The sequence below is a fragment of the Polypterus senegalus genome, chromosome 4, assembly GCF_016835505.1.
Source record: "Polypterus senegalus isolate Bchr_013 chromosome 4, ASM1683550v1, whole genome shotgun sequence".
NCBI classification, from domain to species: Eukaryota; Metazoa; Chordata; class Cladistia; order Polypteriformes; family Polypteridae; genus Polypterus; species Polypterus senegalus.
Genome location: NC_053157.1, coordinates 90,475,719 through 90,489,326, shown reverse-complemented (window position 1 = coordinate 90,489,326; position 13,608 = coordinate 90,475,719). Strand labels below are relative to the sequence as shown.

At 34.5% G+C, this 13,608-nt stretch overlaps 1 protein-coding gene across 5 annotated transcripts in view; it reads left to right on the top strand.

The window, feature by feature from the left end:
• Nucleotides 1-13,173, top strand: part of stox2a (storkhead box 2a) — a 367,273-nt gene extending 354,100 nt beyond the window's left edge. For all 5 annotated transcript variants that reach the window (XM_039751028.1, XM_039751029.1, XM_039751030.1 and 2 more), the window contains exon 4: nucleotides 10,021-13,173. In XM_039751028.1, the coding sequence (XP_039606962.1) occupies nucleotides 10,021-10,216 (196 nt within the window). In that variant the 3' untranslated portion in view covers nucleotides 10,217-13,173. The remainder of the gene's footprint in view (nucleotides 1-10,020) is intronic.
• Nucleotides 13,174-13,608: the final 435 nt, after the last annotated feature.

Below are 13,608 nucleotides of genomic sequence, written 5' to 3'. Positions count from 1 at the left end.
ACCCCAATGTCTGTCTAGCTTGTCAGATTGCAACATTCCCAAAGGGGTGAATAGTTTTTATAGGCCACTGACCAAGTGCAGTGATCCCATTTAAAAGTCATTAAATAATGGAAAACAAAAATAAACAAAACACTACTTTCTAAAACTCAGCATTCATTGCCTTTGTGCTGGGTAGCTTGAAAAACAATTTAATTTCAGCCCCATCTTTTGCCTGGCTATGGAAATAATTTTAAAAATCCCTATTTTCATGTGTCTTTCTGATAAAGCAATCATAATCTTTACCTCATATATCCATAATAATTTTTAGACACTTTAAGAGTTTGCCATAAAGTAAAGAGATAAGATAGTATTTTGCCTTTTTTGGCGGGAGAAAGAGAGGGGTCTATGTTACTTTGTGGTCTTCCATTGCTGGAATTGGATTTAAAAAAAAAAAAAATCTGGAAACATTACACATATGGATTTTATATTAATAAGCAAACTGATTTAATTACATTTTGTAAAGAATTATTAAACTATTAATATGTCATTTTAGTTTGCATGCATACATTCTTTTTCCTAAATGAGATTCAAATAACAGAGGAGACATGACATATGGAACTATATACTGTGAAAGACTCCATATTTCCTACACTTTTTAATGTTACTACGCTTGTAAATAATTAGACATTGTGTTTAAAACATTTAATATGCTGCAATTTGACACTCTATGGTTTAGTTTTATTTGTGCCATGTCACAAGTAACAATGTAATTAATTTTGAAAAGGTATCCATTCTGGATGAGTTATAAACAGGTAAATAGTGGCGGTGAGTAGCAATTATAATCCAGCAGTGTGTTAACTTCTGAGGAGAAAACAAAAATGAACGATTTTAAAATTTGGTTTTAGTTCAAGATTTTTTCATACCAGGTATTTTCTGTGATCTTGCATCATAAATCTTAAAATCATTTTAAGATATATTTTGAAATAACAAAGATTAATTAATCTTCACTTTAAATGTGAATTCTACAACAGCACCAACTGTGCATTGCAATTGCTTTCTTTTTTCTTGCTCCTCTACTCATTCTTCATACTTTAGTGTCACATTAGATTGTGTCAGATGGCAAACAGTAACAATGATTTTTTTCTACAGTCTAGAATTTAGCCACCTGCTTGTAAAGTGAGTATTTCTGCTACCGTATAAACCATATACAGAACGTTAATCACTACAGTGATTTTTTTTTTAAATCAAAATAGTTGATCTAACATCATTTCTCCAAAACTGCCAATGCCCATTTCTGTCTAGTCTGGGAAGTGAAGGACACACACCATGTAACCAGTAGAGGGAGCAGAAGCCTCCCAAACCTGAGACATCACCACACAGACACCAGTCCCGACTTTAAATAAAGATGTATTAACAAATAAATCCTTCACAAGAGGTTTCCAAAATGCACAATAGTTCTTTCTTTCTTTCCTTCCTCACCTCCACCTGGTGTCTTCTTTCCTACTGCCTCTGACTTGCCTGGATGTGGCAAGGTGACTCCTTTTACCATGGACCCAGGAGTACTTCTGGTGCCAGGACATAGCCTGATGGAAATACTTCCAGGTCATTTGGAAGTCCCAGAGAATAGGGATCACATGTCCCAGCAGCAGCCCCTAGTGGAACCCACAGAACATGACAAGACTGTTCTATCAGACTACACTTCCCAGCATGCCTTGCCGGTTTTTCATACTGGTAACATTGCCCAGGGACGCTGCCATCTATCTTGTCAGGGGAGTCTGTAGACTTGCCAGGATGTCTCCCCGTGTCCTTCTATCCTGCTGGTCTCTTGGCTAGGTAAGAAATCGCAACCTATTCTAGCTGGAAGGCTTCCACATGTGTGGTGTCCATCACAACCATTAATAGTAAAATTCTGTCTTTTTCAAGAAAATGGCTGAAGGAAATCCCTTTGTTGTATGCTTTGTATGGCTAAATCCCAGCCCTCCTCTTTTGAGTAACTAAACTTGAGAAGACCTCAAATATGAATGAAACTCAACTGATCTGACCACAATGCAATATGCAATGCTACTGTTTCTTAACAGCAAATTATAAGATGGGAGTGTTCACCACAAAACATCTTTTTTCTAGCATAATTCATACAGATTTAGACCACCACTGCAATTGGGCTACATTTGGAGTATTTGAATGCAGCTCACCGATAAATGTAAAGCATTTTCCTGTCATCAGTTGATAGGGAATGCTATTGTTGTTGGTGCTAGGATAAGGATATTTATCTAGAAATAGTTCATAAAAGTAGAAGTGTGGTCTTTATACTAGTAATTTGAACTTCAAGTTAATATTAACCATTAAAATCTTTTGCATGCATACTTAACATATCTTGGATTTGTTATTGATTTCAGACTTCATGAATCACATGTCATCAAAGCTGAGGGAATTTAAAGCAAAGCAGAATAAAGACCCCCCTTAAAATAATCAAATGGTCATCACAAATCAGTGCTACATTTTAATAATCTAGTGACATATTTAGGCACACATCTTCAAAAAAATTTAATATATTTTCAAAATGTAAAGACACTGTGAAATGTCTTAAGTAGCAGCAGCACAGGGATCCTATTTCACTTACAACTACAAAAGTACACTGCAGTTGTTAGTCAAGTTAAACAACTTGTTCATGAAATCTGATTGGTAATTTAACCAGTTCACTAAAATACTCTCAGAACTCAGAAACATTTGTTATGAACATAAGGGACTGGTTTATATAATGAGAAACTGTCCTGGTTTTGTTTTTATTATTTATTTGAAAAAGAATAATTACTGACACATGTAGTGTATGTGAGATGCAAAGAATAATCACTCCATGTAATTACAAAATAAGTGTAGCATAGCTATTTCAAAAATTGTCCATTTTGAAAAATGGCCAGATAAATAAGATGTAAATAATAGGGACATTTGCTTACTTTACATGTAGTGCCAATATTTCTTAAAAAGCAGCTTTTCTTAGGCACCTCTTGATTTTCCAATGTCTTTGGAGAAAGCCCTATAAGCAGCAGAGATGTAAAATACATTATCTGAGTTAAATACCCACTGATTGGGTAAGCATCTCTTTTACTTTGTGCTTTGTATCCTAAAGAGTTAGCCAGTCTTTTCTTGTAGCTTTGGGGACTCTATCTCCCTTTCAAGCCAACATACAAGTATAGGGCACACACAAAAAATAAACCTTTGAGTGAATCATATGTCCCTACCCTGAAAGTAAGAAAGAAAATATTACATTTTCATATTATTGGCCAAACTCTGTTCTTCATGTGTCAAACTATTATGTCAAAGATATAAAAGTCATCACGATTGCAGTGGTTTGACTGGAATGATGAGTCAGGATGATTTACTACATGATCCTAATACTGCCTGCATCTCACAACATATTCCAGATCTGATAAAACTTCAGAAAAAAATGTGAATTTGCTATTTCCTTTCCAATTTTTATCACATAAATTTGATGAAAAATACTAATTTAATATTTCTTAATTATGCAAAATTATATCATTTTGAATATTGTATTGTGTTGTTCCTAAACTGTCTCCACATATGGAATTCTAATATATTATCATCTGCTCAGAATGTATCTTTTAAAAATTATTTATATAATATTTATTTTTTAATGAATTACACTGAAAGTCTGTTTAATCACCAGTTTCTGGTTGTTCAGTATCCTATGTGTGCTGTTAAACAATATCTACAGTTCTCTACTTGTGGACACTGAGAGTACAGGTGGGTTATGGAATCTAACATCTAAACAGATAAGCCTCACAAAAAGCTTGCAAAAAAATCTTGAGAATAAAAGCCATTACCATTTCCTTTTTCTGGGAAAAGCACTCTCTCTGCTGGGATTGATTGTTCAGCGTAACAATAAAGTAGAACTTCTTCGTTGCCACAGCGGATCATCTTCTTCCATATCTTCCTGTCCTCTGCATCTTGCTCTGTTACACCCATCACCCGCATGTCCTCTCTCACCACATCCATAGATCTCCTTTTAGAGTAGAGCAAACCTTCATAATCAAGTGTTGCATGTTGATTAGCACATGCAAGTAAGAATTTCAATGTACTCCATACATGCAACCCTATAAAAACCTATATATGTAAAATTCATGCTTTCAATAAAAAATGAAAGATGCATATACTATATACATAATTCTTATACTATAAGAAAATGGTTTTAATTTCAGTACTGTCTAACTCTTGGGTATGACATTAATCTGCATCCAGCCCTGCATGTAGGCCCTCCAACCTGCAGGGAAAAACCTGGGGGTTGGTGGCAGAATTGGAACTCCAGCCACCATAGAAAACCTCACATTGTTCCATTCCATCTGAACTAGTGTGGTGCTGAGGTGTAGCAAGTTGTATGGTTGCACTTTGGTCCTAATCTGGGGATCCTGAGCTGGTTTATCGTGTAGTGGGTGCGGCAATGCGCTGTATCAGTGCGTGCTCTTGAGCCCTCTCTGTCTAACTGACTGAATGAAATTTGTACTTGTGCATTATAGAAAGGAATACATAGTTTAGGCTTTAAAAAAAATTGGTCAAGTAGGCCATGCAACTTTTTCTGTACAATTACAGCACATCAATGATCTATAGTCTAAATTTCAAAATAACAAAATCAAAACCTAGTGCTCAATTATATATATAATATATATATATATATATATATATATAAATATATATATAAATAAATATATATATATATATATAAATATATAAAAGACATTTTTATTCCCATCTACTTTTGCCTGAAACAATTTCTCAAAAAATTCCCAACAATCACAGCACAATAACAGCAAAGGCTTTCACCAGAGAAAATGAAAAATGACAGCAAACTGAAACGGTTGAAAACAAAAACAATTTCTATACTCACTTTAATCTTCTGAAAATCATATTTTTCATTTTCTGGAAGTGACCCTAAAACAGAAATTGTATTCGGTGATTCAGACTTGACTACTAAATGTTTTTCTCCATATTCAGGAGAGGTTTTAATGTCTCAAATTTCAATTGTTTCATCTATTCATGATTTATGGGTTTGTCTGAAACAAACTCACACAGACACCAAACTTAAAGTTATCAGTATGTTTCAGTCAGTCATTATCCAACCAACTAAATCCTAACACAGGTCTGCAGGAGCCAGTCCCAGCCAGCACAAGGCGCAAGGCAAGAACAAATCCAGGGCAGATCGCCAGCCCACCGCAGGACACACACACCAGGGCACTGTTTCCCAAACTCAGTCCTGGAGGCTCACTGTGGCTGCAGGTTTCTGTTCCAACCAGATTCCTAAGCGGTGACAACTGAAATAGCACGGATCTCATTTAATTAGCTGTTATTATTTTTTCTTTTATTCTACATTCAGAAAAGCACAGCAGCATGCTTTTTACATTTATCAGACATTTAGAAATATTTCTGCTTTTGCTATAGTTTTAAATGGTTAACCCTCTTTTGTTGATTTCATTATATTTTTTGCTGTGCAGTTTTTCCCCTTAGTTGTGTCTTATTAATGACAATTAAAAATGAGCAGATCAGACACGCTGGCAAACACTGAATAATCAAAGGCTGCAAGTACTTTAGCCTCAGACCCACTAATTAGTAAATAATGGATTAATTAAACAGTTAGAATACCTAGAAAAATAGAATGAAAATCAAGATGAAAATATTGTTAAAAAGATAAAAAATACATTCCCACCATATAACTGCTTGGTACATTTATTTATTTATATATATATATATATATATATATATATATATATATATATATATATATATATATATATATATATATATATATATATTTTTTTTTTTTACCAAACTTAATTTTCTAATTTCTATATTGTTCCGAAAACACAGAACTTGGGAAATAACATTTCACTTAATTAGCCCAGGAGTCCAATTAAAAACAGAAGCTGGTTGGAACAAAAACCTGCAACCACAGTGTGCCCCCAGGACCAAGGTTGGGAAACACTGCACCTAACCTGAATGTGTTTGGACTGTGGGAGAAAACTGAAGCAGACACGGGGAGAACATGCAAACTCCACGCAGGGAGGACCCGGGAAGCAAACCCAGGTCTCCTTACTGCGAGGCGGCAGTGCTACCACTACGCCACCATGCTGCCCCAGTATGTTTCAGTGATGCCTAAAACATGCAAATCCGTCTAAAACTTAAGGTCAAAATTCGGAACCCTTTTTAATATTTTCTATTACATTATATATAAAGTAATTAAACAAATAAGTATCTTTCACTAAACTAAACACAAATTCTACAATTTCTCCTTGCTTAATCTGGAGCCACCAGTTTACATATATAATAAGTAAATTAGTTTAGGACACACCTCATACTCCAATAAGATTAAATATATCATTACTGATGTCAGAGAATGTATCAGATGTCTCTCTTCACTGACAAATTGCACACAACACACCTAAATAAAAAAAAAAGCCACTCCACCACACTGCCTGCAGGGTCCTCAGGGTATTTCAGTTTTTACCCACATGCTAAATGTTAGTTTGCAACTTTAAAACTGGCCCCTCTTGAATCAGTGTGGGAGTGTCCTGTGACGCCTTGCACCACTGCTGCCAGGATGGGCAGTAGCTGCCTGGGACTCTGAAGTGCATAAGTAGATTTGAAAATAAAAACATTATCGTACAATGTATAATATACAGTAGCTGTTAAAGGTTGTCATTCCCTTTTTGAAAATTTTCAGCTTTCATTAATGTAAAGGCTGAAATTACAGTAAATCATGTGTGACCTTTGTCATTATGAACAAGATCTTGTATCCGATTAATATTAATATAAAAAATAGATCCTTTTTGGGTTAAAAGAAATACACAAATAAGTCATTCACAATGCATGTTTAAGTGTGAAACTCCTCTATTGATTAATATTTAAAGAACCAATTCAAGACAATGTACAGTACAAAGTGATTCTGATAAGACCTAAATAAAATGATCTGTTCCTGTAGCACACTTCAAGGTATTTTGGTGCCATCATTCAGAGACAGCCACGGTCCTCAACAAGCTAACAGTATACTGTATCAAAGCTACCAAGCTTTGCCTAAGAACCATAAAATGTCATCAGGTGATTTTCATGATCTAAAAAGGTTTGGAATACTAAAAATATATTTTTGAAAAACAAAGAAAGCCAAACATAGTTGGATCATTAGTTAATTTAAGAGAGTTTTGTTATTTTAATGAAGTGCATGGACCTATGTGGTTTCTTCTTTTCCTCTATTATGGCTCCTGTGAATTCCTGTGGTTGTAACAGCTCACTGGACTACTTCAGTTGTATAGTAATTCTTTCTTCTATATTCTGTATATACTCAATTTTGAGTTATCGTTCCTAGTTATATTAAAATGGATAAACCTACAAAAGCAGCTATACGGAAGGAGTGCTGGCATGGGCCTCATAACATTGTAAAATTTGAAAACCGTGACTTAATCTACTGTAACTGGCAGTTTATAAATACAAATTGAAGTAAAATATCACTTTGCTGACCAGCAGGTTCGATTTTTCTATGACTGTATTAAAGATAAAATGGATGGGTGTCAGATTAAGTGGAATATTTGATATGCATGTGATTGCATGACATATTTGAATATTCTATTTCAATCAACTTCAAATAGCCTGGCTCCCCTAAATTTTTTCCAAAAAGTATCTTGAAATGCATCATCTTGGCGACTTTGGTTTATTGAATGAAAAGGAACCAGGTAGTGCAACATTACTGTGCATTTATGTACAGGAATTCAATGACTGAACAACACCTCCATCTTCTGGATATTTTTATGCATCACAGCAGGTAATGCTGAGGAACAGTGTACAGATTATATTTGCCAATTTAATTTAAATAAACTTCCAGCAGATCCCTTTCACTTATAAAAATTATTTTTGATTTATCATCAGCACATTTTAAATAGCATTTTAAAAAATAAAAGGCATTAACTGTTTTCATTTTTTTCCTTTGTTTTTTCAGAAGGTAATGGAATTGAATGTAGTACTACAATTTAGTAGATAAAATATATACTTATTTTTATATGCTTACTAGAGGGCTTCGCTAGCCCCTTCCTCTCCTGCCTGCGCTTCGCGCATCCACTGCTCCGAAACCCCTCTTAAACGGTGATACAATGGGAAACAAATACATTTTTTAACTCCTCTTTGCTCGATTAGCTGCTGGCTTGCTGCTGCTGCCAAGCCGTGTGATCTGAACTTCACTCACATACCAATTCTAAAGCCAAACCCCTATCCCAAAGCGCCACACGCCATTGTGAAACCCCTCTTAAACGGTGATACACTGTTTTTTTTTTTTTTACTTCCTCTTTGCGCGATCAGCTACTGGTTTGCTGCTGCCTTCGTTCCATGTGATCGGCATTTCAGGTGGCGCTTCGAACATTTAAAAGTCTGTACAGCACCTGTCCTTTTGTCCTCAAACACTATTCAATCTCTTTTCACTTTTCCATTACTTCACCGAGTAATATTTTCCGTTTGTTTGTGCTAATGTGATCTTTTCACTCATTTTTTTGAGACTTTTGAATTTTCCTGCGTCCATTATCTCTAACCTGCTCTGCATGTGTATCACGAGACTTGCTTCCAAAGGTGGCAAGTATGACGTGACGTGACGTGCCTGTCTCGCATGGTGTGAAAGTGTCTCTCTTCAAAAGATCACGTATCATCACCGGAAAAAAGTCTTGTCCCAAGATTTTTTTATGTTATAGAGAGACATAATCTAATGAGCATTTTTGTGTAAATATTAATTACAAAACAATACTAAGGTAAAAGAGGTCTTCAATGATTTGTATTAATATGAATGCTTGATAGGCATATGGAAACAGTTGTGATCATATTTGGTATTCACATAACTAGTAAGCTTACAAATGGATTTTATGCAAAGAGTGATCCTGCATATAAATTTGGAGCTAATTGTAGTATAGTCAAGACTTTATTGTACCCTATCTTTTTAAACACAACTGTTAAAATTTTTTTTAACAGCATAATACCGTTTGTTATGTTACGTTTAACAGTAATTTATGCGATTTCCTGCAAATGAAGGAGGCAGCCCTATTTGATACATAGTAGTATCTATACTTCTGATGAGAGGGGAATGAAGCACACGTAGCAAGTTTTCATAACAGAAAGCAACTGCAATGCAATCAAATCTTTAGGTTTTTCCCATCATGCCATCTGCGAAACTGATAACCATCCAAGAGGTGGTAGCTTTAATCCTGTAAACTGGACCTTTAATGTTTTCTCAACCTCAGAAATCAGATACGCGAGTACTATAAAAATGTATAATGTTAAGAACAATGACTGGATTCTCCAGTACTATATGCCAATATTTACTAATATGTCTTTAACTGGGTTTTAAAATAAAGTCCTAGACAGTACAGAAAGTGAAAAACAACATGATCCAACAGGAGGTACCAATGATGCAACATTCGTCAAGTACAGTTAGGAATGGGGAAATAAGGTTGAACAAGCAGGATTTTTTAAAGTTGACTGTTGCACAAGTTAGAAACAGCTACTCCCAAATCTGCACTGACACCGACATTTCTTATCCAATGTATACGTTGTTCGCTAAAACGGCCTATACAATAATAGACGGCAATACTTGGTTGCATCAAATCGGTACAAAACTGCCTTGAATGTATACAAAAATAACTGTATGGTAAAAGTATGTAGAAATCATTTGGTATTATCATAGTTATAATCTTGAGTATTACTTACAGTTAGGCAAATAATGACTTGACTGTATGTCTAACCACTGCTAAGGATTTAATTGCTGCAATTATTTCTGTTCTCTGGCAGGTAGGAATGAGATAGATTTCTGTTTTGCATAGGCCAAGCTCTTATATGGAATGACTACTGCCAGTTTCTGGAAAGCATTATAAAGAACATATGTGAACAATCAAAGCAGAAATGATCTGCTGATATGACAGTGCATAGAAAACACAGGAAGCCCATTATAAAATGTTGTTTTCTTTCCTGTCTTTTTCTTTTCTTTCTTTCTTTTTTTCCCTACAGTACACGTGAAAGTTTGGCCTCCAACACCTCAAGTATTGTTGAAAGCAACAGACGTCACAACCCAGCTTTAAGTCCAGGTCACGGGGGAAGCAGCACCCAGGCCTTTAACTTCCGACCCACTGCAGAGCCACCAAATGCTGAACCAGAGAAATTGCAGAAGCCTTCTAGCTGTTTAGCTTCAATTACCAGTGTCTGAAAGCTGCTACAGTAGCTTTGTGTTGCAGTGGAGCCATGCAGCACACATCACTGGGACTGTTACCTTCAAGTATGACTGTTGGATGTGGTGATTTATACCAATGGGTACATCTGAATGGCATTCTGGATGCAAAAGGACACCATGGTTGAAATATTACTGTCAGGGTGGTTTCAAATTCGACCAGTAAAAAATAAATTACTCTGAAAATGGAAGCATTTTATAAGCATTTTTGTCCCTCAAGATCTTGCCTACATTTGCCAGCAAATTATTCAACAAATTATGCAGTGGGAGCACCACTGACACACCTGCATTATGGTATATAACTGGAGTGGCACTAGATATGTGATTGAAACATTACCTTCTGTAATGTACATTTTTAAAGATGCTACCCACCAGTACTGAACAAAGTTCTACGCAAGTTAAAAACTGTATCAATTGATGTTAAAGGGGAATTGTTTTTTATTGCACAGATCTTGAGATTTTGTGACTTGAATACCACCTTTATTTTGGTAATTGATTTTTTTTTTTTTTTTTTATAATTGAGGAGGAGTCAGTGGTTAAAACATATGGGTCCAAAATATTACAACGTTTTTATAAACCTTATCACAGGAATAATTTTGTTCTGACAGAACCATAAAAACAGCATATATATCCACAGTGGAGGGCAGCTATCCAACATGCTAAAGGAGTCTATGAATGGTTATTTTTGACATGTTTACAAACACCCACAGAAAACCGTCTCACACTTACAGTGTGCCCCATTGAAATGTTCAATGGATTTTCCGGTACCCTAATATTTGTGTGGAAGTTTAATAATGTGCATAGCTGTTGAATTTATTAATAGTATGCTGCCCAGCTTTGATTGTGGCTGCATGCATTACTTGACATAAATGCAATGAAGGAACAAAGTTCTTAAATATTTGTTTACATGGAATTCATGTCTTTTGAGTGTAGAATTTTCTTTTTAATCTGAATGAAATTTAAAAGATTTCTGCTGCATTATTCTTAAGGATTCAAAGCCAACACGGATAAAAAAAAACTGTACAAGTTCTAATCATTATGATGCTAATGTAATGATGTTGGCCTATTCTTGCTTTTATTATCAACCACAGTTTTACTGCAGTGCCATCTGGTGACCCACTAAACAGCATGCAGTAAGTGCAGCTGCTGCAGTCAAACATCTGTATTGTGTTATGTAACACTTTGTGTCTTTTTTTTTTTTAAAACAATTGCATGCAAGTAGTGTTACCTGCCCAATTAAGTTTTAAAAACATTTCTTGTTCATAAGGAGGTAGGCATTAATTCTAGTCCAGGACAGTCATTCATGGCTTTTGGATATTAGCCATGAAAATGTGTAAAATTAGAAATTTTCTTTTTCTTACAATTAATAAGCCTGATATTTTCATACAGTACATTTATCATCTATACTATAGCTGCTAGCCTTTCAAAATGTGTATTTCAGATATGTGCCGATTCATAATACCACAATCCAGATGTGATTTTAATACTTTTTAATTTTTAGGAATGTGTGCGTGTTTTTTAACATAAATAACTACCTCCATGTCTTTTTGATATAGCAACAAAATGGGACTTTCGAAATATAGGAACTAGTTATTTCATATCAGCTTGTTTGCAATGAATGTTGGGATTTTCACTGTAGATCCTTTTAAATAACACTTTCAACATAATCATCATAACACTTGTGGGTAGCACAGTTTTATTGACAATATATAATTTGTATGCAATGCTCTTATACTGTACATTCAAAACTGTGATTCCTTATTTTACCATATTCCCGTAAAATGATATTCAGCTTCCATTCACTATGGCTTCTCTTGTGTGAATTTTACATTTGTCTAACACAATGCTACATGGTTTTGACTATAACATATCCAACTCACCTTGTAGCCAGCAAATATTTTCTAGCATTTCAGAATGACAAACCTGTCTACAGTTACTCCAATAGTATATAACATCAGTTTTTGTTAACCGCACATCCAAGTCTATGTCCATAAACATTTCCATTATGTGGGGTCTAATATTCAAAACTTCTAGGTATTATAATATGGATTGTTCTGTTGTTGCATTCTTGCAGATTTCTCATGTTAAGCACTTGAGTTTTTTGTTGTTTTTTTAACTTATTTTACCAAGAGTATGTGCCATAGAAAACTCTCCTCAGTACATGAATTACTTTAACTGTGGAGTACAAGTTCTATTTCTAATTAAGGCCAAAAACTGTCTACAGGCACCACTCATTTATTCTTATCTTTCACCAAGCAAAATACACAGTGAGCCTGGAGCAGTACCGCACTTTTTCTTTGGGAAACATTAAAAAATATACCTTTTTCTATACTGTTTAAAAATAGAGGGCATATTCCTCAACATGAATAAAACACTCTGAATGAATTAATTAATTTGCTGTATTTTTGCATATTGTTTAAATGCAAACAATTTTTTTTTCTACTATTCTTCTATGTCAGAAGTCAGAAAGGAGTAATGCAGCCACGACTGCCTTGTATTAACATGTTTGCACTGAATAGCCTGGTCTCTGGTTGCTGTAAAGTCCATCCAGATGGATGCTATGTTTATAAATAAATATATATATGTATATATATGTGTATATATATATATATATAAAAATGTAAAAATTTTCATATGAAATAATGATAGTTCATGAAATGTCTTCCCTTAACATTGATGATTTATAATATCGTACATTAACATTGTTTTTAAATTGTGGCAGTGAACCATACTGTAAATAGTGTTTATCTGTCATGCTTAGCATAAAAACTATATAAAAAAAAAAAAAATTTGTAATGTCCATAATATTTAAACTTTCCTCTCGTGTGGTAATATGGTGCTTTTATTGTTGTAGTGTATGTGAAAAATACCCATTTGGGATCGTGTTACTCACTTTTTAAGACAATAAAGTAACATGTTTGGTTACGGGTTTCAAAGGTGAACGTAGTGAATTTTATACAACTAAATGAATTTAAAAGACATAAGCATGTAATATACAATTACTTTTTATCTTTGCAATCCAACATTTCACAAATACTCTCTCCTATTTTAAGTCCTCATATATACTGTAGATACTGTATATTAAATTTAAAATGGGAAATCACAATTTGAAAATCTGTTGTTCTAAACAAACACAGTACAAGTCTGAAAATATACTGTCTATCAACAACCTCATCTAAATGCCTCATGGGTAAACGTTCAGTTGCCATGTATATTATTACTGGGATTTTATTTTATCTTACTGTACTGTATATAAGATATGTGTCTGTGATGGATACTGCATACACAGAACAGGGACAGCTTTATCAGTGATGTGTACTCTATACAAGAAAATGTCTGCAGCAGACGAAAGAGCACACTTCTAAGTGTAT